The sequence below is a fragment of the Cutaneotrichosporon cavernicola genome, assembly GCF_030864355.1.
Source record: "Cutaneotrichosporon cavernicola HIS019 DNA, chromosome: 2".
NCBI classification, from domain to species: Eukaryota; Fungi; Basidiomycota; class Tremellomycetes; order Trichosporonales; family Trichosporonaceae; genus Cutaneotrichosporon; species Cutaneotrichosporon cavernicola.
Genome location: NC_083394.1, coordinates 2,635,884 through 2,661,952, shown reverse-complemented (window position 1 = coordinate 2,661,952; position 26,069 = coordinate 2,635,884). Strand labels below are relative to the sequence as shown.

The 26,069-nt window shown below is 60.0% G+C and overlaps 9 protein-coding genes across 9 annotated transcripts; 4 read left to right on the top strand and 5 right to left on the bottom strand.

Moving 5' to 3' along the window:
- Nucleotides 1–92: 92 nt before the first annotated feature.
- On the top strand, nt 93–4,558 carry VPS10 (uncharacterized protein; the record flags this gene model as incomplete). The annotated part of the gene is made up of 2 exons (XM_060598112.1): nt 93–260; nt 293–4,558. The coding sequence occupies 2 exons, from the start codon at nt 93–95 to the stop codon at nt 4,556–4,558; spliced, it is 4,434 nt and encodes a 1,477-aa protein (XP_060454938.1).
- Nucleotides 4,559–4,615: 57 nt separating this feature from the next.
- On the bottom strand, nt 4,616–6,154 carry CAB2 (uncharacterized protein; the record flags this gene model as incomplete). The annotated part of the gene is made up of 4 exons (XM_060598110.1): nt 4,616–4,990; nt 5,106–5,225; nt 5,415–5,852; nt 5,975–6,154. The coding sequence occupies 4 exons, from the start codon at nt 6,152–6,154 to the stop codon at nt 4,616–4,618; spliced, it is 1,113 nt and encodes a 370-aa protein (XP_060454937.1).
- Nucleotides 6,155–6,918: 764 nt separating this feature from the next.
- On the top strand, nt 6,919–8,162 carry CcaverHIS019_0210320 (uncharacterized protein; the record flags this gene model as incomplete). The annotated part of the gene is made up of 5 exons (XM_060598109.1): nt 6,919–6,962; nt 6,996–7,082; nt 7,115–7,386; nt 7,580–7,773; nt 7,959–8,162. 5 exons carry the CDS (start codon nt 6,919–6,921, stop codon nt 8,160–8,162), a joined length of 801 nt encoding a protein of 266 aa, XP_060454936.1.
- A 219-nt stretch (nt 8,163–8,381) lies between these two features.
- On the bottom strand, nt 8,382–10,714 carry CcaverHIS019_0210310 (uncharacterized protein; the record flags this gene model as incomplete). Its single annotated transcript, XM_060598108.1, has 8 exons — nt 8,382–9,345; nt 9,380–9,521; nt 9,558–9,677; nt 9,718–9,905; nt 9,942–10,375; nt 10,444–10,494; nt 10,528–10,554; nt 10,679–10,714. The coding sequence occupies 8 exons, from the start codon at nt 10,712–10,714 to the stop codon at nt 8,382–8,384; spliced, it is 1,962 nt and encodes a 653-aa protein (XP_060454935.1).
- A 579-nt stretch (nt 10,715–11,293) lies between these two features.
- Nucleotides 11,294–12,896, bottom strand: APN1 (uncharacterized protein; the record flags this gene model as incomplete). The annotated part of the gene is made up of 5 exons (XM_060598107.1): nt 11,294–11,881; nt 11,926–12,124; nt 12,221–12,232; nt 12,269–12,326; nt 12,359–12,896. 5 exons carry the CDS (start codon nt 12,894–12,896, stop codon nt 11,294–11,296), a joined length of 1,395 nt encoding a protein of 464 aa, XP_060454934.1.
- Nucleotides 12,897–13,223: 327 nt separating this feature from the next.
- On the bottom strand, nt 13,224–15,136 carry CcaverHIS019_0210290 (uncharacterized protein; the record flags this gene model as incomplete). The annotated part of the gene is made up of 8 exons (XM_060598106.1): nt 13,224–13,321; nt 13,407–13,899; nt 13,932–14,609; nt 14,736–14,814; nt 14,850–14,935; nt 14,972–15,018; nt 15,066–15,076; nt 15,114–15,136. 8 exons carry the CDS (start codon nt 15,134–15,136, stop codon nt 13,224–13,226), a joined length of 1,515 nt encoding a protein of 504 aa, XP_060454933.1.
- A 735-nt stretch (nt 15,137–15,871) lies between these two features.
- On the top strand, nt 15,872–18,863 carry TIF32 (uncharacterized protein; the record flags this gene model as incomplete). Its single annotated transcript, XM_060598105.1, has 3 exons — nt 15,872–15,910; nt 15,944–16,023; nt 16,058–18,863. 3 exons carry the CDS (start codon nt 15,872–15,874, stop codon nt 18,861–18,863), a joined length of 2,925 nt encoding a protein of 974 aa, XP_060454932.1.
- An 859-nt stretch (nt 18,864–19,722) lies between these two features.
- Nucleotides 19,723–20,933, top strand: NBP35 (uncharacterized protein; the record flags this gene model as incomplete). Its single annotated transcript, XM_060598104.1, has 2 exons — nt 19,723–19,902; nt 20,031–20,933. The coding sequence occupies 2 exons, from the start codon at nt 19,723–19,725 to the stop codon at nt 20,931–20,933; spliced, it is 1,083 nt and encodes a 360-aa protein (XP_060454931.1).
- Nucleotides 20,934–21,763: 830 nt separating this feature from the next.
- CcaverHIS019_0210260 (uncharacterized protein) lies at nt 21,764–24,833 on the bottom strand (the record flags this gene model as incomplete). The annotated part of the gene is made up of 5 exons (XM_060598103.1): nt 21,764–22,005; nt 22,060–24,114; nt 24,167–24,302; nt 24,356–24,678; nt 24,773–24,833. 5 exons carry the CDS (start codon nt 24,831–24,833, stop codon nt 21,764–21,766), a joined length of 2,817 nt encoding a protein of 938 aa, XP_060454930.1.
- Nucleotides 24,834–26,069: the final 1,236 nt, after the last annotated feature.

Genomic DNA, 26,069 nt, shown 5'->3' with positions numbered 1-26,069 from the left:
GATCGCTTGCACCTGACACCTCACTGGCTTACGGAGATACCCACGCGCACCTCCACGTTCGCTTTACGTCTCGAAATCCCGGCGTCTGCGCCATGGCCCGGATACCTAGGGCAAGCCGCGGCGCAGCACCGGTACTGCTGCTGCTGCTCGCGGCTCTTGTGAGCGTGATGCTTCTGCCGCTCGCCCACGCCGCGCCCGAAGTTACGATTACTCGCTTCAAGCAGTACCCAAAGAAACTCTTCTACTTCGACGACTCGGAGGTGAGTCCAGCCACGGATGCAGCTGACCCCAGGTCGTCTTGATGCACGAGTCGGACAGTTCATTGCAAAGGTCCACGAACGAGGGCAAGACATGGTCGCAGGTCGAGCAGGTCACGGAAGTGTTCAAGGTCTTCGAGCACCCATTCAGTAAGGAGATTGCGTTTGTGATTGGCAAACACAAGAAGCACTGGGTTACGCACAACCGCGGCGAGTCGTGGCTGTCATTCGAGACTGGGCGCGAAGCGACGCGCTCGTCTTCGCCACTCTCGTTTCATGCTACGCAACCAGACTGGATCTTGTTCCAGGGCACCGCGTGCGAGAAGGGTGGCGGCATCAAGTGGCCATGGGGCAGCTCGCAGACGTGCTGGGACGAGACATTCTACACCAAGGATGCGTTCCGCACCGAGGCGCGCAAGATGCTAGCGCTCACCTCCGAGTGTAAGTTTGCCCGTACGAAGAAGGAGGTGGAGGCACCCGAGAGCCTCATCTTCTGCGTCGCATTCTCGGCCAAGGCCGAGGACGGACAGCAGAAGTACGAGGATGCGCGACTGTTCCAGTCGCAGGACTGGTTCGAGAGCAAGGAGTACGTCGATCTCGGCATCGGAAAGCAGGCACGCGGCGTCGTCGGCATGGGTATCGTGAGCAAGTTCATGGTCGTGGCGGTCAAGTCGCCCGGCGAGGGCAAGGACGGAAATGCCAACCCGATGCAGCTCTACGTCAGCACCGACGGCAAGGCGTGGAACCAGGCTCAATTCCCTCACTCAGTCCTTCCCGACCTCGTCGAGAACGCGTACACGATCGTTGAGTCGACGACGCACTCGCTCGCCATTGATGTGCTTTCGAGCAACAAGGGCATCGGCAACCTCTTCGTGTCGTCCAGTCACGGCACCCAGTTTGTCCAGTCGCTTATGGATACGAACCGCAACGAGCGTGGTATCGTCGACTATGAGCAGATCTACGGCCTTGAAGGCGTCGGTATCGCCAACGCCGTCGTTAACAGGGAGGAGGTCATCGGGGGCGCCGTCAAGGAGCTCTTCAGCTGGATCTCTTACGACGACGGGTCGTCGTGGACGAACATCAAACCACCTGCGAAGAAGCTCGACGGGTCGAACTGGGACTGCAATCTTGACGACCCTGCAAGCTGCTCTCTCCACCTTCACTCGGTGTCTGACCGCAAGAACCTCGGGGACGTGTTCTCGTCGACAGCGCCAGGCTACGTCATGGGCGTTGGGTCCGTCGGTTCCCATCTGCTTCCCTACGACCAGTGCGAAACGTTCCTCTCCACGGACGCCGGCCTGAACTGGCGCATGGTTCACGACGGTGCGCACTTGTACGAATTTGGTGACCAGGGAAGTGTGCTTGTCATGGTCGACGATGAGCAGGCGACCGATCACGTCGACTACACGTTCGACGGCGGGCAGACCTGGAAGGAGCTCGACCTCGGAATCAAGGTCCGCGCTCTCGTCCTCACAACCATCCCCGACTCAACATCCCAAAAGTTCCTCCTCCTCGGCCAGGCGATGCGCGGCGATGCGACCGGCGGCCGATTCGTGACCATTTTCCTCGACTTTGCCGGCACCCAGCCGCGGCAATGCGGGAACGGCGACACAGAGATCTGGTACGCGCGCAGCACATCTGAGAGCGAGTGCCTCATGGGCCATAAGCAGTGGTATGCACGTCGCAAGCTCGACGCCAAGTGCTACATGGGCAATAAGTTTGAGGACCCTGTCGGCCACGAGGAGAACTGCAAGTGCACGAAAGCCGACTATGAGTGCGACTTCAACTACGTCCTCCAGGACGGCAAGTGCGTCGCAGCTGGCCCCGAGACGGTCCCGCCCGGCGCGTGTAAAAACCCCGGGGAGAAGTACATGGGTTCCTCTGGCTACCGCAAGATTCCGGGCAACACGTGCGAAGGGGGCGTTAAGCTCGACGACAAGGTCCAGAAGGACTGCACCGGCACGCGCAAGCCTGAGGACAACGGCAAGGTGTCGTCCGTCGTCCATTCGTTCGAAGCCAAGGTTCTGCGCCACAACTACTTCGCCAACTCGCTGACCATCCTGTTGCACATGTCAGATGGCTCGGCATGGCAGTCGAGCAACGAGGGTTACTCTTGGACGCAGCTGGAGAAGGACACCAAGTTCCTCTCCATCATCATGCACCCCTTCGACGACCAGCGGGCATACCTTCTGACGGAGGGCAAGAACATTTGGTACACGACCGACCGCGGCGGGTCGTGGAACACGTTTACCGTACCCGAAGACCCCAACAACCTCGGCATCCCGGTCTTCGACTTTCATCCCGAGAAGTCGGACCGGCTCATCTTCACCGGCTCTGTTGACTGCCAATCCGAGGTTTCGAGCAGCTGTCGCGCCAAGGCGTTCTACACAGAGGATCATGGTCGCCGGTGGAAGGAGATTGAGTCGTACATCAAAAGCTGCCAGTGGGCCCGTGACACCCAGCTCAAGGTCGATGACCGCATGATCATCTGCGAGTCGTATAAGGACAAAAAGGGCTCGCAGCGGCGCCCCGAGAACAACCAGATGCAGCTCATTGCGGGCGGCAACTATTACCGCAACAAGGACGTGCTCTTCGACTCAGTGGTCGGTTGGACGACTTTCTCAGAGTTCCTCTTCGTCGCTGAGCTCAAGGACCGTATGAGCCTCACGCTTCAAGTGTCGCTCGACAGCAAGCAGTGGGCTGAGGCGCAGTTCCCGCCGGGACTGCGCGTCGAAAATCACGCGTACACAATCCTCGAGTCGAACACTCACGCAGTGTTCCTGCACATGACGATGAACGCTAAACAGGGCAGCGAGTGGGGCAGCATCTACAAGTCAAACTCGAACGGGACATACTATTCCCTGTCGGTCGAGCACGTCAACCGCAACTCCAAGGGCTACGTCGACTTTGAGAAGATGATTGGGCTCGACGGCATTGCGATGGTCAACATCGTGGCCAATCCTGATCACGCCGACATCGCTGGCAAGAAGAAACTGCAGTCGCGCATCACGCACAATGACGGCGGCCGCTGGACGCCGCTCACGCCGCCGGCCAAGGACTCACTTGGCCAAGCGTACAAATGCGACACGACGGCGTGCGGATTACACGTTCACGGCTATACTGCGCGTCGCGACCCGAAGGCGACGTACAGCTCGCCGTCGGCGGTCGGGTTCATGCTTGCCGTTGGCAATGTCGGCGAAGAGCTCGCGGCGTACGAGGACAGCGACATCTTCCTGACTCGTGACGGCGGCTCCACCTGGCAGGAGGTGCACAAGGACGCACACATGTGGGAGTACGGCGACTCAGGGTCCATTCTTGTTCTCGTCAACGACGAGGGCCCGACCGACCACATTCTCTTCTCCATCGACCAGGGCCTCAGCTGGAACACGTACACGTTTGGCGAGCGGTTGCGCGTGCAGACGATCCAGACTGTCCCGCAGGACACGTCGCGACGGTTCTTCCTCATCGGCCAGCGTCCGAGCGACAAGGACCGCTCGGTGCTCATCCACCTCGACTTCTCTCACGTGTTCACGCGCAGGTGTGACTACGACGCGCAGAACCCGAACAACGACGACTACGAGCTGTGGTCACCCGCCGAGAACCGGAAGGAGGAGTGCCTCTTCGGCCGGCGGATGTTCTACCACCGCCGCATTCGCGACCGGGAATGCTACGTGGGCGAGAAGATTGAGCAGCTGCACAGCATCGAGAGGGGCTGCACGTGTACCGCGGCAGACTTTGAGTGCGAGTTCAACTACTACCGCGACTCGAGCGGCAAGTGTGTGCTCGTCGACGGCGCGAGCCCTCTGGATAAGAGCACTGAGGCGGAGACGTGTATCGGCTTTAACTCGACATGGTACGAGCGCACGGCGTACCGCAAGATCCCGTACTCGTCGTGCATTGATGGCGAGACGCTGGATCGTGGACTTCCGCACGCGTGTCCGGGTCTGGTCGGCGCTCGGCTCGGCGGGCTGTTCTGGGCGAGCATCGTGCTGCTTCCCTTCGCGTGTGCCGCACTCGGCGGGTACTGGTGGTACGCCAAGGCTGGGGGCCGGCCAGGTGCGATCCGGTTGGGCGAGCACCGCGCGTACGGTGGGGACCGCTCGTCTGGCCTCAGCACTGCGGTCAACGTGTTGGCGTCAGTGCCATACTTCCTCCTCGGCCTAATAAGTGCCGGATGGAGTGCGCTTGAGCGCCACGTCCCCGCCTTGGACCGCTTCAGCCTGCAGAGGCGGCGCGCACCCTACCGCGCCGTCCCGATCGACGACGACGCCGAGCTCCTAGGGGAGTACGAGGACGACTAGATAGACCAGCATGGAGCATGCATCATGCATTTTAGAGCAGTTGTACTTGCACTTGCACTACTTCTTAGCGGCGATCCACGCCTCATGCCGCGCGACCAGCTCGCCAATAATGTACTCTTCAATCTCCTTTTCCTTATCGCCGCCATTGAGCTGATCCAGCTCAAGCCACGTCTCCTCGTACGCCCCGCCACCAGGAGTCTGCGCGCCGCGCAGCGGCGGCGTCATGGCCCCAGTGATCCGCTTATCGACCAGCCCGCGTACCCCGCCCGTAAAATATCCTTCCTTTCCGGACGCGGGTGGAGTGATGGCCCGCTCGACGAAGACCACACGATACTTGCGCGTGTGGAGCTCGTTGCCGATCACGAGCTGGTGCCCGTACCGCGCAAGGGCAGCGCGCGCTTTGGGGATGAGGAAGTTGTCGTCGGTTTCGAGCTTGTGTCAGCGACTTGTTACATATCACTTGGGCATTCCCGCCTCCCAGCCACCAGCCGAGCCCCAACGCCACTCCCACCCCTCGTCGCGCTCGCTTCGCTCACGCTCGACTCACCTTGAAGCTGACAATGTAACCCTCGGGCGTCCACTCCTGCACGAGCGGGCGTAGGACCTTGGGCACCTGGTCCATTTCGAGGTGCAGCGATCCCTTGGCGCTCTGGATCTTGTGCTCGGCCTGGTGTCAGCTCGTCACGTTGCGGAAGCTGGGCGCTTGCCTCACACACCAACCCCCTCTTCTCCCCTCGCCCTCTCCCTCCCTCTCCCTCCCTCTCACTCCCTCTCCCTCCCTCTCACTCCCTCTCCTTTCCCTGGCGCCCCTCTCCTCTCCTCCTTCTCTTCTGGTCTTCCCCCCTTTTCAACTCACCACCTTGTCGTCGGGCAAGAAGAAATCCGAAACCGCTGCCGCGAGGTAAAACATGCCTCTGCGCTCCAGCGGCGCCATAACCTGCCCCGCTGCCCTCAGAAGCCACAGGTAATCGTTAACGGTCTGGAAGTCGATACTTAGCATTGTCCCCTCATCGTGAGCCCTATTATACGCCCTAAGCACGGGGAGGAGGTGCTTTGCCTGTTCCGGAGTCGCGACGACGCTGTCGCCAGAAATTGTCAAGAGATCCAGGAACGGGTTTAGGCTGTGCGAATAGTGTCGGCTGAATGGGCGGAGAGAGTGCAGTCGGTGCATGAACACGACGGCGTAGCCGGCACTCAGAAAGTACTCGGCTGACGTGGCGCCGCGGGTACCAGCACTAAAGTTGTCAAGGAAGCGCACGGTGTTGGATTCGAGGGGGACGGTGGTGCCGCCAGACTGGGGTTAGTGTTCAGTGGCGAACTGGAAGCACGCCCGTCAACCGCGCGTCGACGCGATCCAGAATATCCCTCATCCACCCTTCCCTTCCCTCGTCTTCCACCCATTCCAACACAACTCACAGTAACAAGAACGACGCGCCTCTTGCCATCCCACTTCTGCACAAACGACCGCATCGCCTCAGTCTGCACCTCGAGCCTGGCCGGCGGTCTCTGGGTATTGAAGTAGCTCTCGGTACTGAACTCGCGCCCTGGCGTCGGACTGGCCGCACGCGAAGGGTGCGGACTAGTTGCTGCGGACATGGTTGTGGCCTTTGTAGTCGTGGGGATGGGGAGTATTGCGGAATGGCACGACACGACTTGGAGGCTGGATGGTGGGGTTCGGTTCGGCCCACCGAGTGTTGCCGAGGTCGTGGAGTGGAGAGTGGTCCATGTCCGCACAACGCACGTGGATAATTATATCAGTGTATGCAATTGATTGAAATAACAATCTCCTGTACTTCTAATAACGGAATTCGAACCTTGAGCTATGATTCAGGTGACAATGCATGTTCATCAATTCAACCGCTCTGCTCCGAGCCTCGCCACGAGCCACGCAGGCTTCATTTGCTCTGACACATTGGCTACTCCGAGTCCGAGACCAAGACATGTTATGGTTCAGTCTGCATTGCGTGGGAGTGGCTAGTGAGAAGTTAGCGAGTGGAAATGAGGACTTTACGGTCATAACTTGGACTGTGCACAGCCTGGTTCGGAAGGCTCGTCTCGAGGCAGGTCCCGCCGATCAACCGATGTTGTTCCGTCTTCACCTCCAGCCGCCACTCACCCTACCTTACCACTCTACCATTTCCGTCTCATCTCCCAATCTCATCTCATCCATTCTCCATCTCACTCCATCTCATCCAACGATGCCTTTTATCATACTCATAGGCCAATGCGTGGCCATGTTCGCCACGAGTCTACTCGTCGGCGCGCTACCCCTCCTCCTGAAGAGTAGAATTTCCAGTTACGTACCCCTCCCATCCACACTAATATCAGACAAGGCGCTCTCAGGTGTTGAAGTCCTCGGGATGGGGTTACTCGTTGGCGCTGCGCTCGCAATCATCATCCCAGAGTACGCCACCCCACGTTATCCAACTAACAACAGGGGCGTAGCGACAATGTACGCGGCCGACGCCAAGAGCACACACGCCATCGGGTTCTCCCTCCTCTCGGGGTTTGCCCTCATGCTTCTGTAATCGCATCTTAAGATTGAGCTGACGGAAGCGTGGAGAATGTGTGTCCTCACCCCAACCATCCGCACCACGATGAGGACGAGGAACACACACACTTTCTTCCGGAACGGAGAGCAAGCATGGCTCCGATGCTGCCTAAGGAGCAGGAGGAATGTTCGTCACATGCTACAGCGCATGGCATGAGCGCGACTCTTGGACTTGTTATTCATGGTCTCGCGGATGGAATTGCGCTCGGCGCTAGCAGTCTGTCGGATAACCCGCAACTTGGGCTTGTCGTTTTCCTCGCGGTGCTGGTGCACAAGGGTGAGTCGCGGGCGCCTCCGAAAACGAGCCGAGACGCGGAGGCGGCAGTCCAAGGAGTCGTTGACCAGTGCGGCCTGGCAACCGGCAGCTGCAACATTCGGGCGGGCTGAATCGCAGCTGCGTTCATTAATTGAATGTAGCGGCCGCACGCAGTGGAAGCTCGAAGCCATTGTCCATAGCTAACTAATCCCAGGCCCCTCGGCACTCGGCCTCACCACCACATTGCTCCAGCTGCACCTCAGCCCTGCGCAGGTGCGCCCCCGCCTCATCATCTTCAGCCTCGCCGCGCCCGTTGGCGCGCTCGTCACTTACCTCCTCGTGCAGCTGTTCGGCACGGGTAAGGGCCACAGCCTTGGATGGTGGACTGGTGCGGTGCTGCTCTTCTCGGTGAGTCTTATCTTTGGATCTGGTCTTTCCCGTCTCCGGCCTTGTCCTGCCGGCTCGTATGGCATCTTTCGCCTGATCTCTCCTCTCCGCGTACACCAACACCCGGGTCCACCGCCCATCGCTCACCGTCCATCGCGGCACCGCCCACATCTCCCCCCCCCCCCCCCCGACACTACTAACCCCAGGGCGGCTCATTCCTCTACGTCGCCACCGTCATCCAGCCCATCTCGGAGACGGGACCCGACGACCACTGCCACCACCCGCACCATGAGGTGCACAGAGAGACCGACGGACCGCGTCTCGAGAACTCGACACGCACCAGTCTCATCCTCCTCGGCATGGCATTGCCTGCAGCCCTCGCACTGTTGGTTGGTGGCCATGACCACTAGGCAATGCGAAGCGACACTGAGGAGCTGCGCGCATCCCAGGGAGGCTCGCTGGGCAGAGTGAGAAGACGTGTTCCGGACCAGTGTTGTGGCGAGTGTAAGGGAGGGCGGTACCACTCATGTACCCCTCCCCCAAACATCCTGTTGCACATAGATTTTGTACGCTAGAGCTGATCTCATGCATGGCTCATCCCACAGCTGATCGGGCGACTAGATCTAAAACTAGTCCACATCCTCGGCCGACACCGATCCCGGCGCCGGCCCGCTATAGCTCAGCGTCGCGGTCGGCTCTTGCACGCCCGGACACTCGCGCATAATGCGGCCCATCGCCGCCTCACCCGTCACGCCGCGCTCCACGACGTGGCAGCACATTCGCCCCTCGCGGACTGGGCCAGCCTCCGCCCGTCCGGCCACACGACGAAGCTGGAGAAGGCCAAAGTCGCCAACCGCGTTGGAGCCGGGGGTGTGACAGAAGATCCGCGGTTCGTCAACCTCGGCCTCATCCCCGACCTCGACGTACGGTACGACGACATGCTGGTGGTTCGGCGAGTTCCAGGGCATCACCTGGACATCACCCGCGGCTCTCATAGCGCGGAACTGGGCGACGTCCGAGTCGAACAGGTCGGTCCGAGGGACAAGGCCGCCCTGCCCGAACGTGCTCGTACCGCCGCTGGATGCGGGTAGTGGTGGCTGGTTGGGTAGGGGTGCGCGTGGCAGAGGACGAGAGGAAGAAGACGGACGCGACCCACTCGGCGCCTGGCGCGTACCGGGCACCTGCATCCCACGCGCCATCTGCGCCCATTCCGGCAGCGGACGTCTCGGTGCCGTCGACGGGGTCGTGCGCACTGGGGTGTCAAAGTCGATGAGCTGCTCTGGAGGGTCATCCGTGGGGTTGGCAGGGGATGGAGGTACGTTATAGATCGACGGCCGTCGGCTAGAGCTTGGCCTGTCTATGTCCACTGGGGAAGGAGGCTGCTCGGTCGTGCCGGCTTGTCCGAAGAGACGATTGAGCACGCTCGTGATAGCGCCCTGCGCACCACCTAGAACGCCAGGGTGAGCAGGTGGCGCTGGCTCAGGAGGTTGTGAGCTACCACTTGATGGGCCAGCCTGAGCCTGGGCCTGAGGCTGCGATGGTTGGCTACCGGGTGCGTCTTCCTCTCCTTCTTGCGGGACTAGCGAGTGTCGACTCATGTCAGTAACGAGATGTCGATGAAGCTCACCACACAGGGCAGCTCCCGTTCGTCTCGAGCCACGGCGTCAGGCAGTCAGGATGGAACTCGTGACCACAGGGGATCTTTATCACCGCGTCGCCGACCACGAAGTCGTCCATGCAGACAGGGCAGTCTTTGTACGGACTCGCGGCTGGAGTCAGCCGAGAGTAACAAGAACGGAGCTCACCAAGCGTCTTCTCGTCAAAGGTGAAGCGCTCGAGACTCCGGATCGTCTCCTGCGAGGCTGGAAGCGGGCCCTGTGGTCCAGCAGCCTGCATCAAGCGCTCCAGGATGTCGTTGAATCCACCTGCCATCAGCTTGCGGATATCATTAACCTAGCTGCTCACGCTCAGTCATGACGTAGTCTCCCAGCTGCCCGTTCGGGCCAAGCGGAATGGGCTGCGCGCCCTCCTCCATTACAATCTGCATGAGCGCCTGGAGGAGGTCGCCGCCAGATAGAGGCTCTGGAGCTCCGCCACCACCACCGCCTCGCGCCCGGACGCCTGGGGACGGTGCCCCGAAACCACGGAAGAAGCTGTAGTCAGCTTAGTCATCACCTAGCTAGACTCACGCATCAAGTCCCTGATTGTCGCGGCCTGGGGCGCCAGCATACCCACCAACCCAAGGGTTTTGTCCGGGGAGGAACGGATTGCCGAAACTGCCGTCTTGCCGCGGCGCAGGCCCAGAGAAGCCTTGCACACGAACGGCACCATTGCCGAAGTTCCACTCCCATGACCGGCCGCCGCCAGGCTGCTGGCCGTGGGCACGGGGCTGATGGTTGTCCTGACCGGCGCCGGACGCGCCGCCGCCGCCAAAGAGGTTGAATAAGCCGCCCAGGAGGCCACCACCCCCGTCGTCCGCCTGCTGGGGACGTTGCTGCCCCGGCCCAATGGGCCGGTTCGCGGGATATGGTGGGGGACCAAAAGGTGGAGAAACACGGCCGGGCCGAGTAGGCGGCGGTGGAGGAAGGTCATGCATCGGATCAGGGTTGATATCGGGGTCGAGCTGGGGTTAGGGGCCTGGAAATGAACAAGGAAGGGCGAATGTAATGGGAAAGGGACGAGGGCACGCACAATTTCGATGAACTCGGAGTCGCATGAGGCGCAGTGCGGAACGCCGTCAATCTGGGTCAGTTCATGTTCAGTTGAATAGTTCACGGTCAGGGGACGCATCGTCGCGCCGCACTGGTGTCAGCGATGTCAAAACAGACGGGAAGCTGGAAGACCGCAGGTTGACGGCCTAGCCCATCGCCGCGCGTTGTCGGCGTGGACCGGGTAAGGCGCGTGCACAGGGCAGGTGACGACGTACCTCATGGCAAATCCAGAACGGGTCTGGTGGAGGCATAGTGGGCTACCACAAGGTCATGAACTAGAGAATGAGAATGAAGATGTGATCGTGGAGAGTGTGTTTGCAAGAACAAGTCGGCACCGAGTAAGCGTGCCAGATGTCTCTTCAGGCACGGGTGGCGAATGCGTCATCACCTTTTCTTGTCAGGTGGAGGTGACGGGGACAGAAAGACATTGCTTCTTGCACTGTCGATGGTCTGCTGGCAGCTGCTATGCACGGGCTCCAAGATCTACTGCTTGAGCTCGGCATGAGCTCGACACGTTCAGACCATGAAACCTGCAGAGATCTGAAGTGTGCAACATGGACATAGGAGAGCGTTGTGGCGGCCCCCGGATCGCCCCAAGGGGCAGAGGCAGAGGCAAGGCTTGTTTTGCTGAGGCCAACCCAGCGCCCCGCTTCTGGGCGCCTTCTTCGATAGAGGCTGCCTGATGCTACTTTCATGCCCGATAGCGTGTCACGTTCACTGTCATCATAGAACATCCTCGCACAGGGTCATCAACAATATTCCACCGCAGCTGTTGTAACTCAATAGCCTTGTCTGTAACTGTGCAGGTCTGCTGGGCATTACGCACGAACCTAATCGCTGTCATCGGCCTCGCTCTCGCTCCTTTGCTTCTTCTTTCCCTTTTTGCTTGCGGTCTTCTTGACAGACTTAGCCTTGGGCGGCGAAATCGCGTCCCGTTCTTTCCTCCACCTCGCCTCAATTTCGACCTTGCGCTCCTCCCATTCGGTGTCAGGTACAGCCTGGATCTCGTAAAGAAGCGCGACCTCCTTCGCCCAGATCTCGGACATGACTCCGTCCTCGGGCCCACTCGGTGTCTCGAGCGCCATCGGGATGCCCGCCATGCGCGGGTCGCGCACCAGCTCCCTGAAACCAGTCAGGCCAATCTCGCCAAGACCGATGTTCTCGTGTAGGTCCTTGTTGCCGCCTAGAGGCGCTTTAGAGTCGTTCAGGTGAATGCCGGCGAGGTACTCGAACCCGACCACCTTGGAGAACTCGTCCATGGTGGAGGCGTAGGTCTCGGGTGTGCGCAGGTCATAGCCAGCAGCGAACGTGTGACAGGTGTCGAGGCAGACGCGGACGCGTGCCTTGTCGTCCACCAGCGCGATCATTGCTGCGAGGTCGGCAAACGCCGTTCCGAGGATGTTGGAGCCTGCATTCGCCTGGCGTCAGCACACAACATGGGTAAAATAAACTTGAAACCCACCATGTTCTCGATTACCGTGATTACCTCGGGAACCTCTTTGTGCACGCGGTTGATGGCTTTGGCAACCAGCGCGAAGGACTCGTCCTTGGTGCACGCGCCGACAGTGCTTCCAGGGTGCCAGTTGTACAGTTTGACGCCGAGCTTGTGGCACCGGTCCAGATCGTCGCGGAAGCACTCGTACGCCGTGTTCCACTTGGTTCTGCTGTCAGTCTCAGAAGTGGAGGAGTGGAGAAGTGGAGAAGAACGGAAGAGGAGAGAGTGGGAGCGGTGAGGACGGGAAAAGAAGTACACGGACTCGTCAGGGTTTCTGGTGTCAGCCTCGAAGGCGGGTCCGGAAGCTCACCCCAGATTGATAAGATAGTTACCGTGGACGAGGATGCTCTCGGGTCCGTAACCCACGCCTGCCATCAGCTCCACCTTAATTCCAACTCACCGCCCTCCCTCTCTGGCTTCATCGTCTCCCTGAACCTCTCAATCGCCTCCTCCTCAAGCGGCTTAGACTTCCACGTCCGGTGGCCTTTGACGAACAGCGCTAGGCCGTTCGCACCTAACTTAGCAGCTCGGAGGAGGGCGGTCGCGACACCGCCAGCCGCGCTGACGTGCGCTCCGATCAGGAGGGGGCGGCTGAGCGCGTCAGCAGCGGACAGGAGGCCGCCGCTGACTTGCGGTGTGGTTGCGCCCGGTGGAATGAGTTCCGGCGCAGGAGGGAAGGCGAAGGGCGGGTTGCCCAGGCGCGCGGGGTAGGGCCCCTCAAGGCCTGCTGGGGGGAAGGCAAGCTTGCGCGACGAGGCCGTCTTTCCGACGGCTTTGGAGGATGCCTTGGACGCGGTTGCTTTGGCAGTTGAGGCCGTGGATGCCTTCTTGGGCATCTTTTTGGGAGGCGGAGACTCGGTGTCTGTCAGGCTGAGGGAGGATGAGCGTGCGCGTTTTGCAGCGGCCGCCGCTGCGGCGGCGCGAGTGGGACGAGCCATTGCTGATAATAGAGGGAGAGTCAGACGCCAAGGAAAGGAGAGGAGCATGCGTCCTCTATGGTGGCCGGTTGTGATCTGATGGGTGTTTGGGTGATACAGTGAATTGTGGGGTGAGTCATGTTTAGTGATTTATGACGCGCAAAAGTGGAGGTCGGTTGTCATTTGTTGTCGCGCCCACTCTGCACTCTACGTCTCACATTCATCAGTCAAAGCAGAAACGACGAACGGAACGTGTCATAACCAACATCAACAACTACAGAATCTCATCTAGACAAACGTCTCACCCTCGGCACCGAGCGACACACAACGGCGCTCGGGTATGGCTACCTATATCTGGAAGAATGGCTGGTCGTTCGGCTTCTGCTGCTGCGGCATGCCTGTCTTTTGGCTGCCCATACCACCGAACGGGTTGTTGGCACCGAAGCCTGGCGTCAGTGAAATCTTGTGGGGTTGTTTGGGGGGAATCAGAGGGCAGTGCGATTTCCCGACTTCCCACGGGCACGAACTCACGGAGATTGCCGACGTTACCGAATGTGTCGGTTCCGCCTTCGCGGCCCGCGCTGAGGAGGTTGGCAAGGTGAGCGTGCTGTCCGTCGTCCTTGTCGACGGGGGCCTGCCATGCGGGCTTGGCTGGGGACACTGGCGTCGCCGAGACTGGCGACTGGACAGGGGAGGTGGGCTGCTGTGGCAGCTGTGTCTGCACGCTGGGTACAGGGAGGAAGGAGTTGGAGAATAGCGAATTGTTCTGGTTCTGGTTGCTCGAACCCTGGTCGAGCAGGCTCTGCTGCTGTGGGCGTGGTGCGAAAGGATTGTTGGATCCCACGCTCGTGTGCTGTGGGATGAGGCTTTGCTGTTGCTGCAGCATCATCTGCTGGCGCATGTACTCCTCCTGCTGACGTTGCTGCTCTAGCATCTGCTGCTGCTGCATCATTTCTTGCTGCTGCATCATCTGCTGTTGTTGTTGCTGTTGTTGCTGCTGCGCAAGCATCTGCGCATAGAATGGCTGGAGTCAGAAGTTAGCTGTACACAACTCACGTTGTACGAGGTGAATTGTGGCTGGAGCTGCTGCTGGCCGCCCCAGCCCGTGCTCGTGTCGACGAGGGGGAAGCCTGTGTTCATCATTCCCATGCCTTGCTGATTCTGCTGCGAGTACTGGTTGTTGCTCTCGAGCTGGAAGTTGTCGTCCATTAGTGCACGCTGGTTGGCCTCCTCAGCTTCCCGCTTCTTGCGCGCCTCATCCTCCTCTGACAACCGTAACGCCTTCTGGAGGTCGTCCTCCTCCTTGACTCGTTGCGAGCGTCTCTTGTCTTCCTCACGGCTCGTGTCCATGCTCTCCTGCAGTGCGCGCTGCAGGTCGTCGTCCTCTTCCCGCGACGGGTTGCGGTAGTTGGCTGGCCTCTGGCGACGCGGTGCGTTCCCGTTGCGCCGGTCACCCAAGTCCTCCTCGCCTTGCAGGCCGCTGTCTGCAATGTTCCCCAGCATTCGGTCACGCATCGCACCTCTCTGTCGCCTCTCGGTGCGAAGCCTCTCCTCGTCCTGCAGAAGGTTCGTAATGTCCTTGGCCTTCTGGCGGACATTGTGGCCCACATCCTTGCCCTGGTCGTCGACGTAGACAAACTCCTTGAGCGTCTTGACGATGTACAGGTTGTCCTTGAAGTAGACCACGACGTTCTCCGAGCCCGCATGCAAGCAGTAGTCGAGAACAGTTAGCGCCTAGATGTCAGCCCAGTTCCATGTCATCATACGAGCGCCCGGTTGCCATCACAGACAGATGACGAGGAGCAGGAGCCCGGGCGGTAGCGAGAGCCTGAAGCTCCAGGGGTGTGTGGCTCGACGCACCTTGAACACATGCCGCCAGTTCTTGCCCTTATCGTTGAGGCGCTTATCCAGCATCTCCATGATCTCAACAAAGTCACCCCTGTTGTCAGCTAAAGGTCAATCCGGTGCGCGCACTGGTTGTATGTGAGCTGAGCGATTTCGTTCATCTGCGTTCCTGAGGGTCCCCATGGGTCGTTCGATGTCGCATCGCGCACTTTCGTCTGGCGTGAGCTTGAATGCAATGCCCACTAGCTAACCTGGGTATCACTGTAACCCTTGGTATAGTTTTTGGCCACCCGGAGGGCTATGGTTAGTTGATGGAATGGGTGGCCAGTGACGAGAATTGCTCACCTCCACGGCCGCTGAGAGTGAGTGTTGAGCTGAAGTAGTGTCACTTACAAGTGCTGAAGAGACTGCGCCATGGCCTCGACTGGTTATGTGAGAGTCGTTGCTAACGTTGATGGTTGAATTATAAATGAGAGAGTGAGTGATAGTCGGATGGAAGAAATGGCTTCTTGATGGTTTGATGGCGATGGTGTGGCGAGGGATGTGGATGGATGTTGGATGGATTGGGTGGTTGGTTGGATGGTATGGCCTGACGGCGTCACTAATCAGATGTAAGCAACTGCGATGGCCCATCACCATAGCGACTGAGCCACTGAGGGGCTCTTGTGACTGTGCGTCAGGTCTTGACTGCTAGTCTGTCAGTCAGACCCCGCAAACTCCCCGCAAAACCGCAGGCCCACAGGCTCACAGGTCCATAGGCCCATTAGCTCATAACATGAATCCCAGTCGAACCTACGGCCCGATTACATCCCGCAGTGCTCAGTCAAGGCACACACCGTACCCCTTCATCGCCACAATTCACCACGTGGACGGAGGTTTCGGCATTACCGCCACCAGGCTGCTCTCACTTTTCGATGTTCAGGTTGTGGCACGCTGGATGGCAGATGCAGACCGAGGACAACGAGCTCGCTGTCGACTTCCTCGCCCTCACCACCTCCACCCTTCCCCTCAATCCCTAAGCGACTACGCTCGATAAATCACTGCCGTAACGCGTCACCGCTGGCAGAGAGGAAGACTTAGTCTGCTAAATCCCCCAAACCAAAAATCCGGACACCCCTCCGGCCACATCTCATCTACAACTACAACGCACCATGCCTCCCGTCTACGTCAAGCCCGAGAACGCGCTGAGGGTGCGGATGCCAGAAAGACAGAGCTAACGTCAGCGCGCAGAGGAGCTCCTTGCTCTCAACACGTCCCAGTCGCAGGCTCAGGCCTTTGAGTTCCTCTCCGAGGTGTTCCTTGCGTACGTCCATTGTTCTCGCGCCTGTTAACCCCAGTCGCCGCTTCAGAAATGCGCCGATCCCGACCCTCGAGCCCATCGTCATCAAATACCTCGACCTCTGCGTTGCGCTGCAGCGCAAGAGTGATGCGCGCGAGGTGCTCGTGCAGTACAAGAACACTGCGCAAAATGTGAATGTTGCGTCGATCGAGAAGGTGCTCCTGCACTTTATCGACAAGGCTGAGGCACGCCTCGCCGATGCGATGGTCAAGGCGGAGAAGGAGATTGCAGCTCTCGGCGGCGGCGCGGCTGAGGAGCAGGACGACGACCTTCGCCTCCAACCCGTGACTATGCTGTACGACTCGTTCCTCGAGAGCGCGGGCGATCGTGAGCGCATTGAGCGCCGCCTCGTCCACCCTGCCCAAAAGTTCACGTACGACGCGTACGACGTGTCACTCGACATTGCCAAGGGCAACGACCGCCTCGAGCTCGTCTACCAGCAGATTGCCAACCGCGCCTTTGCGTTCTGCAAGCAGCACCAGCGTAAGAGCGACTTCCGCCGCCTCTGCGAACAGCGTCTCCGCAAGGACCTCCAGAACGCTACCAAGTACTCGCACCAGGCGCACTCGATCAACCTCGCCGACCCCGAGACCTTGTCACGCCACCTCGACACGCGCTTCCTGCAGCTCGAGACCGCCGTTGAGCTCGAGCTCTGGCAGGAGGCCTTCCGCTCGATCCAGGACGTGCACGACCTCGTTGCCGGCAAGAAGGGCGCCAAGCCCTCGATGATGGCCAACTACTACGAGAAGCTCACTCAGATCTTCAACGCCGAAGGCGGCAAGCAGGTCGCCGTCTTCCACGCTGCCGCCTGGAGCCGCTACTACCAGTACGCTGAGCGTGCGGGCTCCGTCAAGGAGAACGCCCCTGCTGCTGTCCTGCTCTCGGCCCTTGCTGTGCCTCTTGGCGACGTCGAGACCAAGCAGCGTCTCATCGCCCTCCTCAACCTCCCCAAGATGCCCACGCGTGAGGCCCTCGTCCAGGATGCCGCTGCCAAGCACCTTAAGCGCGTCCCCGCCGAGGTCCGCCAGCTCTATAACATCATTGAGACCGACTTCCAGCCCCTTAAGGCCTGCAAGCAGCTTGCTCCCATTGTTGCCAACCTCTCGGCCGACTACGCCGCTTACCTCCCCGCTCTCCGTGACGTTGTGCTCTCGCGTCTCATCCAGGAGCTCTCGCGTGTGTACGAGACCGTCTCGCTCTCGCACATCCTCTCGCTCGTTAAGGCGTTCGACAACGGGCCCTGGGCGACTGACATGCCCGCCCTCGAGAAGTTCCTCATGACTGCCTCGCGCCGCGGCGACATCAACGCCACGGTCGACCACGTCGCCAAGACGGTCAACTTCGCCGCCCCTGGCGCCGACCTCCACCGTCTCTCCAACCTCGCTCTGTACCTCCACACTGCGCTCAACTACCTGAACCCGGTGCCTTCGGTAGCCCGCGAGGAGGCCTACTCTGCGGCGCTCGCGGACGCCGAGGAGGAGCGCAAGCGCACGGAGCACCGGCGCCTTATTGTGCAGAAGCGTCGCGAGCTCATGGAGGAGGCGAGCCTCCGCCGCGAGCGCGAGGAGTCGACTGCCAAGGCTGAGCGCGCCAAGCAGCTTGCCGAGGAAACTGCACGCCGCGAGAAGGAGGCTGCGCGCCAGGCCGACATGGACCGCCTGCAGCGCCAGATGGAGGCAACTCGCCGCGACGAGGCGCGCAAGCTCGCCGAGCAGCTGGCGCAGAAGGGCCACCTCAAGGTCGACATCTCGACGATGAAGGACGAGGAGCTCGACACGTCCAAGATTGTCGCGATGCAGGTCGAGCACATTGCCAAGGAGAAGCGCGAGCTCAACGAGCGCCTCCGCATCATCGGCAAGCGCATGGACCACCTCGAGCGTGCGTACCGCAAGGAGGAGCGTCCTCTTCTGGCGGGCGACTACGAGCGTCAGAAGACCGAGGACCGTTCTGCGCACGACCGCGCGAACAAGTCGGCGCGTGATGCAGCTATCGCTCAGCAGGCCGCTATGCGCGAGCTTAAGGGCCGTCTTGGCCGTATGATGCCCGACTACCTCGTCGCGCGCCGTGCCGTCGAGTCACAGCAGGAGAGAGAGTTCGAGGCTGCTCGCAAGGCTGCGGCCGCCAAGGTTGTCGAGGAGAAAAAGATGTTCGCGGCCGCGGTGCTCGCGCGCCACTGGGCCGAGAAGGAGGCCCGCGAGGCGGAGGAGGAGGCGGAGCGTGCGGCCGAGGAGGAGGCCCAGCGCAGAGCCGAGGAGGAGGAGCGCCTCATTAAGGAGCGCGAGGAGAAGGAGGCCAAGGCCAAAGCCGAGATCGAGGCTCGGCGGAAGGAGCAGGAGGCGAAGGCGGCTGAGGCACGCGCCGAGCGCGAGAGGCAGCGCGAGCGGGATGCCGAAGTGCTCCGCCTCCGCCAGCAGCGCGAGGAGGAGGCCGAGGCACGCCGCCGCGAGCGCTCGGGCGCTGGTGCTCAGCGTGCCCCTGCTGCGACTACCGCGCCGGCTTCGAGCACCCGCCCGCCCGTCTTTGCTGCGCGTGGTGCTGCGGCTGGCGGTGGCGGCGGCGGCGGCTGGCGCGAGCGCGCTGCGGCCAAGGAGGCGGCTTCCCGCCAGGGTGGTGCGCCTGCTGCGGCGAATGGGTCGCCCGGCGGCTCGCCCCGCATCGGCTCCCCTGCCACTCCTGGGTCGCCCGGCTCGACGGCGCCAGCGGAGGAGAAGCCTGGTGTCTGGCGTCGCGGGCAGGGCCCGCCGCCCCGTGGTGGTGGTGCGACTCGTGGCGGGACGCCCCGTGGCGGCGGCCCACGGTGGTAAGATAGAGCCTAATAGTGTCTGTAGATGTTAGGTTTTGCACATCATAGCGAATGCGACGGTGTGACGGAGGAGTTGACTCAATGTGTGCCATTTTCTGATGGTCGGAATGAATCTCAGACTGCTGACGACTGTAGTATGATCTCACATCTGTTCGCGTGCGTTCTGACCACTGCGACTGGTCACTTTCTCATTGTCGCTCATGTCCGACGTCGACATGGAACCAGAACTCGCCTCGGACTTTATCCAGAATCGCGGCCCCTGATCCAACCTACCTCTTTCACCGCCATCGCCACGACCCTCTCGACAACACTCTGGCCAATTCCACGTGAGATTGAACACGTGGGCTCGACCTCTATCCTGCTTCCCGCTACCCGCCGCACTGCATCTCCTCTCTGGTGCGGTACTCCTGGACGCGAGTACCTCTCCCAACCCGCCCCTTAATGCGGCAAGATCAAGCGCAACATCTACGTCCGTCCTTTAAGAGCTGCGCACCGAAAAACTGAGGGACAAGTATGTGGCTGCCAAGCGCGCGCAAGAGGGTATGGATATTGGGGAGTACGTAGATATACATTGGGCAAGCGAGATGTGTTACAGGAGATCCTGAGGCGGGATGGACGACATAGCGAGAGCGAGATGGAGATGGAGATCTGACGCGAATTGTTTTGATGCATCAAGTGCTGTAGAGAGAGGACCGAAATGCGCCAGTTCTCTAGCGAAACCCTTGACCGATTTGAACCCGCTCCACCCTGCCGATCAGTCAGCACGCGATTTCGGGATGCGTAACTCCATTTAGGATCCATTTCCATATCTTCGCCACCCCCACTCAAGGACTCAAACTTGTATCACTCCACACAACAAAATGTCTCCAGATGGCGAATCGACAGAGGCTCGGCCAGTGAATGGCGTGAACGGCAGCGGCGAGCACGCGAATGGTACAGCCAAGGCGAACGGAACGGCGAATGGAGCGAATGGCAATGTGAACGGTAATGGAGCAGCCAACAGCGAGGAGATTCCTGAAGATGCGCCGGAGCACTGTCCTGTGAGTTTATTGCGGCGCTGTCCCCTCTTGTCCTCCTTATCGACCACGCCAACCTCAATGCCACTCTCCCAACCCACCATCTCCTTTCCCCCCTCTCCCCTCACCCCAATCCCGCGCGCTCACCCCAGGGCCCTTCCTCCGAACAAGCAGGCAAGGCGGACGCCTGCGACGGCTGCCCGAATCAGGCGATCTGTGCTGAGGGACCCAAGGGTCCCGACCCCGACCTCCCAGCCATCCGGGAGCGTATGGCCGGCGTGCGACGCAAGATTCTCGTCCTGTCCGGCAAGGGTGGTGTGGGAAAGAGCACTTTCACTGCTGCCTTGGGATGGGCGCTGGCGGCAGATCCCGACCTCCAAACGGGCCTGATGGACGTGGACATCTGCGGACCCTCGATCCCCCTCCTGACGGGCTTGGAGAAGGCGACAATCCACACCTCGGCCGAGGGCTGGTCTCCAGCTTACGCAGCCGACAACCTCGCCGTCATGTCTATTGGGTTCCTCCTCCCCTCGCGGGCAGACGCTGTGATCTGGCGCGGGCCCAGGAAGAACGGCCTCATCAAGCAGTTCCTCAAGGACGTATCGTGGGGCGAGCTGGACTATTTGGTCGTTGACACGCCGCCCGGCACGTCGGACGAACACCTTAGTGTTGTTCAATATCTCGCTGAGAGTGGAGTAGACGGGGCGGTGCTCGTTACGACGCCACAAGAAGTTGCGCTCCAGGACGTGCGCAAGGAGCTCGATTTCTGCCACAAGGTCGGGCTGCCTGTTCTAGGGCTCGTGGAGAACATGAGCGGATTTGTTTGTCCCAAATGTCATGGCGAGTCGGACATTTTCGTCGCGACGACAGGAGGCGCCGAAGCCATGGGCAAGGAACTTGGCATCGAGGTCCTCGGAAAGGTGCCGCTCGATCCCAGGATCGGCGCACTGTGCGACCAGGGAGAGAGCTTCCTCGATGCGTACCCCGACAGTCCGGCGACGACTGCGTACCTCGACATTGTGCAGCGTATCCGGGAGAAGCTGGGGGATGCGTAGGTGCGGCAAGCACATCCGAGGCCGGCACAACACCATAGCATATATGTAATATAGAGGTTGTCTGCATCTGTGCGCATTTCCAGGCGAGAGAGAACTCACTTTGGTCTTGGAGCTGGAATCGCGCAGCAATGATCACGTGTCTTGGCTTCATCACAGTTTACGTCTGAATCGTGCTGTAAGGTTCCTTGTCAAATCTCCGGCCACAGCACATTAAGGCTTGGCAAATGAACGGCACTAGTAACCACGCACAGCCACATTTCGTCGAATCCTCCACCGAAATTCCTGGTCTGCCAGTCACAGCACCATCCAAATCCTATTCTGAACTGCGCCATGACTATCGAATCCACTGTTCCAACGTGTTCCAACATTGCTCACCACCCAGACATGAAGACATGCTTCAGTGCTCGATCCTACCCCACCACTCCTTTTATTCCAGCCCTCCAAACTTGTGCCTTCCTTAGTCACCCGCAATGGAGCAACGTCAGAGGTACGGGCACCTTTCAATGTTTCATGTACTTGACGTTCCTGTACCTCGAGGCAATGCGTGAGACTGTTCCTCGACTAGTGTCCATCTGGCACCTAATCGCTCCTCGTTGGGATTGTTCGCGTCGTGCTCAGTCCCTCGCCGCACACTGTGGGGATTACAAATGTATACATCAAAGCACTATGTAGAACAAAGAGTTCGTGCGTAGAGTATTGTAATAAGAAGACACTATAGAACCCCCACGCTGTCACTCTGGCCCACATCAGACCACCCAAAGAAACTTATAAAATACACCGCGGGCAAAGTGTGCTGCCCTGCTGCACTGCACACACCTCTATCTATGCCCTCACTCGCTCAGGTCGACGCCATTAAGCAACCCGCCGCGGTCGTTGCGCTCCATCGTGCGCATCGAGCGCGAGTACCAGCCCTCGGCCTTCAAGCGGATGTCGCCGTACACAGCTGGACCAGGCGCGTCAGTCGTGGTCTGCGAGCGCAAGTCCTCCTCCTCCTCGAAGCGGTCCGTCTTGACTGAACCCGCCTTGCGGCCGAACCCGTCGCCGACCTTTCGAACACCTGCGGGTGGAACGGCTGCTCCCATAAGCTTCGTGATACTGGCGCTGCCGCCCGGAGAATAAGACTCGCCATCGGGTTCACTGCCCGGAGAGACAGGCATCTCCATTTCGTGCGCGCCCTCGCGGAACGAGGGAGCGCGGCCAGATGTGTCGACCGAAAGGCCCTTGGAAATCTTGGACATTCTCGAGGTGAAGCGGCCGTTCGCGCGGCGCTTCTTTTCCTCGGCCTCGCGCAGCTCGGCGGCCACGTCATTGGCAATAAAGGGGTAAAGACGCCCCAGGTCAGCTTGGGAGGCGCGATTGAAATCTTGGCGGCCACGCGCACGCATGAGCATAGTCTGCGACTTGGTGAAGAGGTTGTAGGGCGTGTAGACAAAGGGGGCCGGGGGCTTGTCAGAGTCGTGACGACCCGAGCGGACACCTGGAGCCTGGACACCTGAGGCGCGCGACTGTACTGGAGTGATACGCGCTTCAGGGGCGCCAAGGACGACCTCGAACACGATCATCTGGGCAGGGAGCTTGTCATCACTGTCCGATGTCGGCAGACCGAGGATCTCAGGCGACAGGCGGGCCGTCACTTGGAGATCGGGCCAGCAACGTAGCGCAGTAGTGAGCGCCTCGACAGCGACCGCAATGGCGGCCTGGAACTCGTACAGCGTCTCGTCGAGCGACAAAATCGAGCCGTTGTCCGAGTTCTCCGCAGCCTGCACTGCGTCGTTGCATCTCTGTAGCACCTCGCCCATTGATAGATTGGCACAATCGCGGATGAACGCGCGCATGCTGGGAGTGAGCGGGTAGCTGACGTCGGGCAGGCGGTAGGCTGGGATTTGGTGACGAGCAAAGTTGTAAACAAGGACGTCGAGACCGTTGTCAGATGTCGGGCGCACACCAAAGAGACCGAGGTACGCGCCACCAGACTGGACAACTGCGCGAGTACCACGCTTGGCGTACGTCTTGCAGGCCGAGAGGAATACGTCCATCTCCTGTTTCGAGACACCCATGTTGTCGGCAAGCGTCTTGGAGAAGAAGCGCGTCTCGGTTAGTCGGTAACCACGGACGAGGTACGAGTCGACGTTGTCCGACGAGACGCCTAACTGCTTCTCAGCAGAAGGCACGTCGTGCGACGCAGGGTTGCCGTGGCCGATAGTGCGGACGATGAAGAGCATGACACCCTCAGACGCCGTGAGATGGACCGTGATGCCGTGGATCGAGCTCTCGTCGTCGGCCTTGAGGTTTTTCTCATCCCCGAGGGCGTCACCCGGACTCTGCTGCCGGGTACCGGTGGTGAGGACCCGGTCAAACATGACACCGAGCGACTCGATCGATAGGTCGAGCTGGTGAGCAAGCAGCACACATGCCTCGACGAAGCGGGAACGGAAGAGGAGCTGCTCCCAGACCGAGCGGTTCATGCTGCGATCAGAGGTCGGAGGAGGCGGTGTCTCGGTCGTCTTTCCACGGTTGGCAATCTCGCGCAGGATGCGCGGCACGAATGGCGTGACAATCTGCCAGTTGAACGAGAGTTGGTAGAGCCACTGGAAGGTGGGGCGGCGGGGGTCCAGCTCGTTAAGGACGCGTGAGAGGTCGGCGTCCGTTTGGATGATCTGCATGGGAATGGTACCGTCGTGACGCACGAGGAGCTTGCCAGTCGGGTCGAAAGCCGCGCTGGCGACGACAATGTGGCGGGCCTTGTTACGGATGTCGCGACGAATGAGGTAGTCGAGAATGGCAATGGCCGCGGAGAGGGCAATGATGCACGCGCACATGACGCCAATGGCAACGGTGAGACGGTTGGCCTGCGACTTGCCGGAGAGAAGAACCCACGGGCCCTTGGTAGCAGACTCCAGCACGGCACCCTTCTCGGGGAAAGCAATGTTCTGCTTGACAAAGTAGCGGGCGCCGCCCAACCCGAGGTAGTGCATGCCGCAAACGGCGGTCGCGAGGGCAAGCGCACAGACGCAGCGCTTCCAGAACGAGTCCTGCCATTGCTCACGCAGTCGGAAGAAGAGGCCAAGAGCAACAGTTGCTGCAATACACGCCAGGATGAGCGAGAACACTACTGTGACGGTCGTGTACTCTGGGGCGAGGTACGGAAGCTTGAACGCAGCCGAATAGTGCATGAGGCCGACTGGGGAAGTTAGGGCCCATGACCAGAAGCAAGCAGGCTAGTAGTGACTCACTGGTGAGGCCGACAATGATACCAGAGATCAAGCCGCGCCAGTAGTTGAACTCAACCTCAGACGCGAGGAACCAGAACGCGAACGCGGTGGCGACAAGAGGTACGAAGAGTGAAAGAACCGTCATACCTGGAGAGAACTGGGGACGGCGTCAGTGGGGGTTCGGCGGACGCATAGCTTCACGTAACTCACAGTGATGTACCACACGACCTGTCCGATGTCGCTTTCCTTCAGACCGATGTGACTGAGACCTCGGGTTGCGTTGAGACGGATGGAAATCATGGAGACAAAGTGCATGCCCCAAACAGCGACGGCGGCAAAGCACACAGCGGCGAGTAGAAGGAGAGCGAGGTTGCGCGCTCCTCGGGGTGAGGTGCGTCGGCCGAGGACAAGGAGAGTGGCATAGGAGCCGAGGATGGAGACAAGGATGGAGGCGACAATGACACCGGGGATGGGATCGATTGGGACGGGGTTGCCATGGCCTTGAGAATAGTACTGTGCAAGTTTCTCGTTTGCTTTCAAGGTCAGCGAGTGTACACATGCACGCTGTGTGCGTGTGTGGATGAGTGTATCGAGTTTTGGGGAGGGAAGCTTGTACTCGGTACTCACCCAAGACTAAGGGGTCTGTCCTGTTGAGAGTGCCGTCTGGAAGGAAGTGGAGGCCCGACATGATGGACGAGTACGGCGCTTGGCCGGCGGTGCTGTGGTGAAGCTATGAGTTAGAGATGATGATGAAGGAGAGTATGAGATGGAAAAGAAACCGAGAGAGTGAATATGCGTGCGTTGATGTGTGCAAAAGAGACTGTAACAGCGCCAGAGGTCGAAAGCATGGAGACGACCTTGGTCCTTAGTTGGTGGTCACCACCAAAAGGCCCCAAATCAAGGTTGCGGCAGGGAAGGGGTTACAACTTGCTCCTCAAGGGACCCCTCAAGGCACAAGGCAACCTGCCTTGAGGTGTCCAAGGGAGGGTTCCTCTAGGGCTCTGTCAAGTTTCCTGCAGCACCCATTAGACTTCTGAAATCTCCAACAGTGGTAGCCTTTACCACAAGAGCACCCGAACACGAGACGTGTGTCCAAGATCCAAGACAAAAGCCTGTCGCGTTGACCCAAGCCCCACATCATCCTGTCCATCACTGCAATCGCGATGCTCAACAGTGATGAGGCGTCCAGGGGCACTTGGACCGTGCAGATGTGCAGGGAATGGTTACTGTGCGAATTGTGTGCCCGTGTTTACCCGCCTCTGACACGGCTGGGCCTCTAACACGACTGGGCCTTCGCAGACCGATGCCCCGCTTGCAGGAATATGCTTCCGCAAGTGAGCCCCCAACCCCGTGCGGCCAATGAGCCCAAGTATCTGCAAGCACCCATCAATGGCCATTCAGGGTCCGACGGTATGTTGCCCATGACCCAGGAGCAGCGTCGCACTCTTGTAGCCATCCGTCTGTGCACTACTGTGTCCTCCCCACCGATACCACCAAGAAACCTTCACACCAGTTCACCAGATGCCTGTACCTGATCACGAATCTGGTAGATACGGATCGCGAAACAAATCGGGATCACGACCGCGTCGTAGGCGCGTCGAGAGAACGCCACTGATGGGCCAAAGCATACGGATGATCTGTTCGCCAGCCAAGTTGACAGCTTCGAGAAGCTGTCGATCTGCCCAGGCCGTCTTGGCGGGAGTTTTTATCCCGCGTGGACAGTATCAATCTGCCCGAGGCGTGATGTGCCCGAGCAACATGTCCCCGGTTGATCTGCTCGGGATCACACAGTGCTGAGCCCGGACAAGTCGTCGTCACGCCTCCGAACAGAACGGATCCACACACAGCCGCAGTGCACAGCACACGACAGAACGCGGGCGCACTCACCGAAAAGTGTTAACAGAGTTACGTCAAAGGGGGTTGG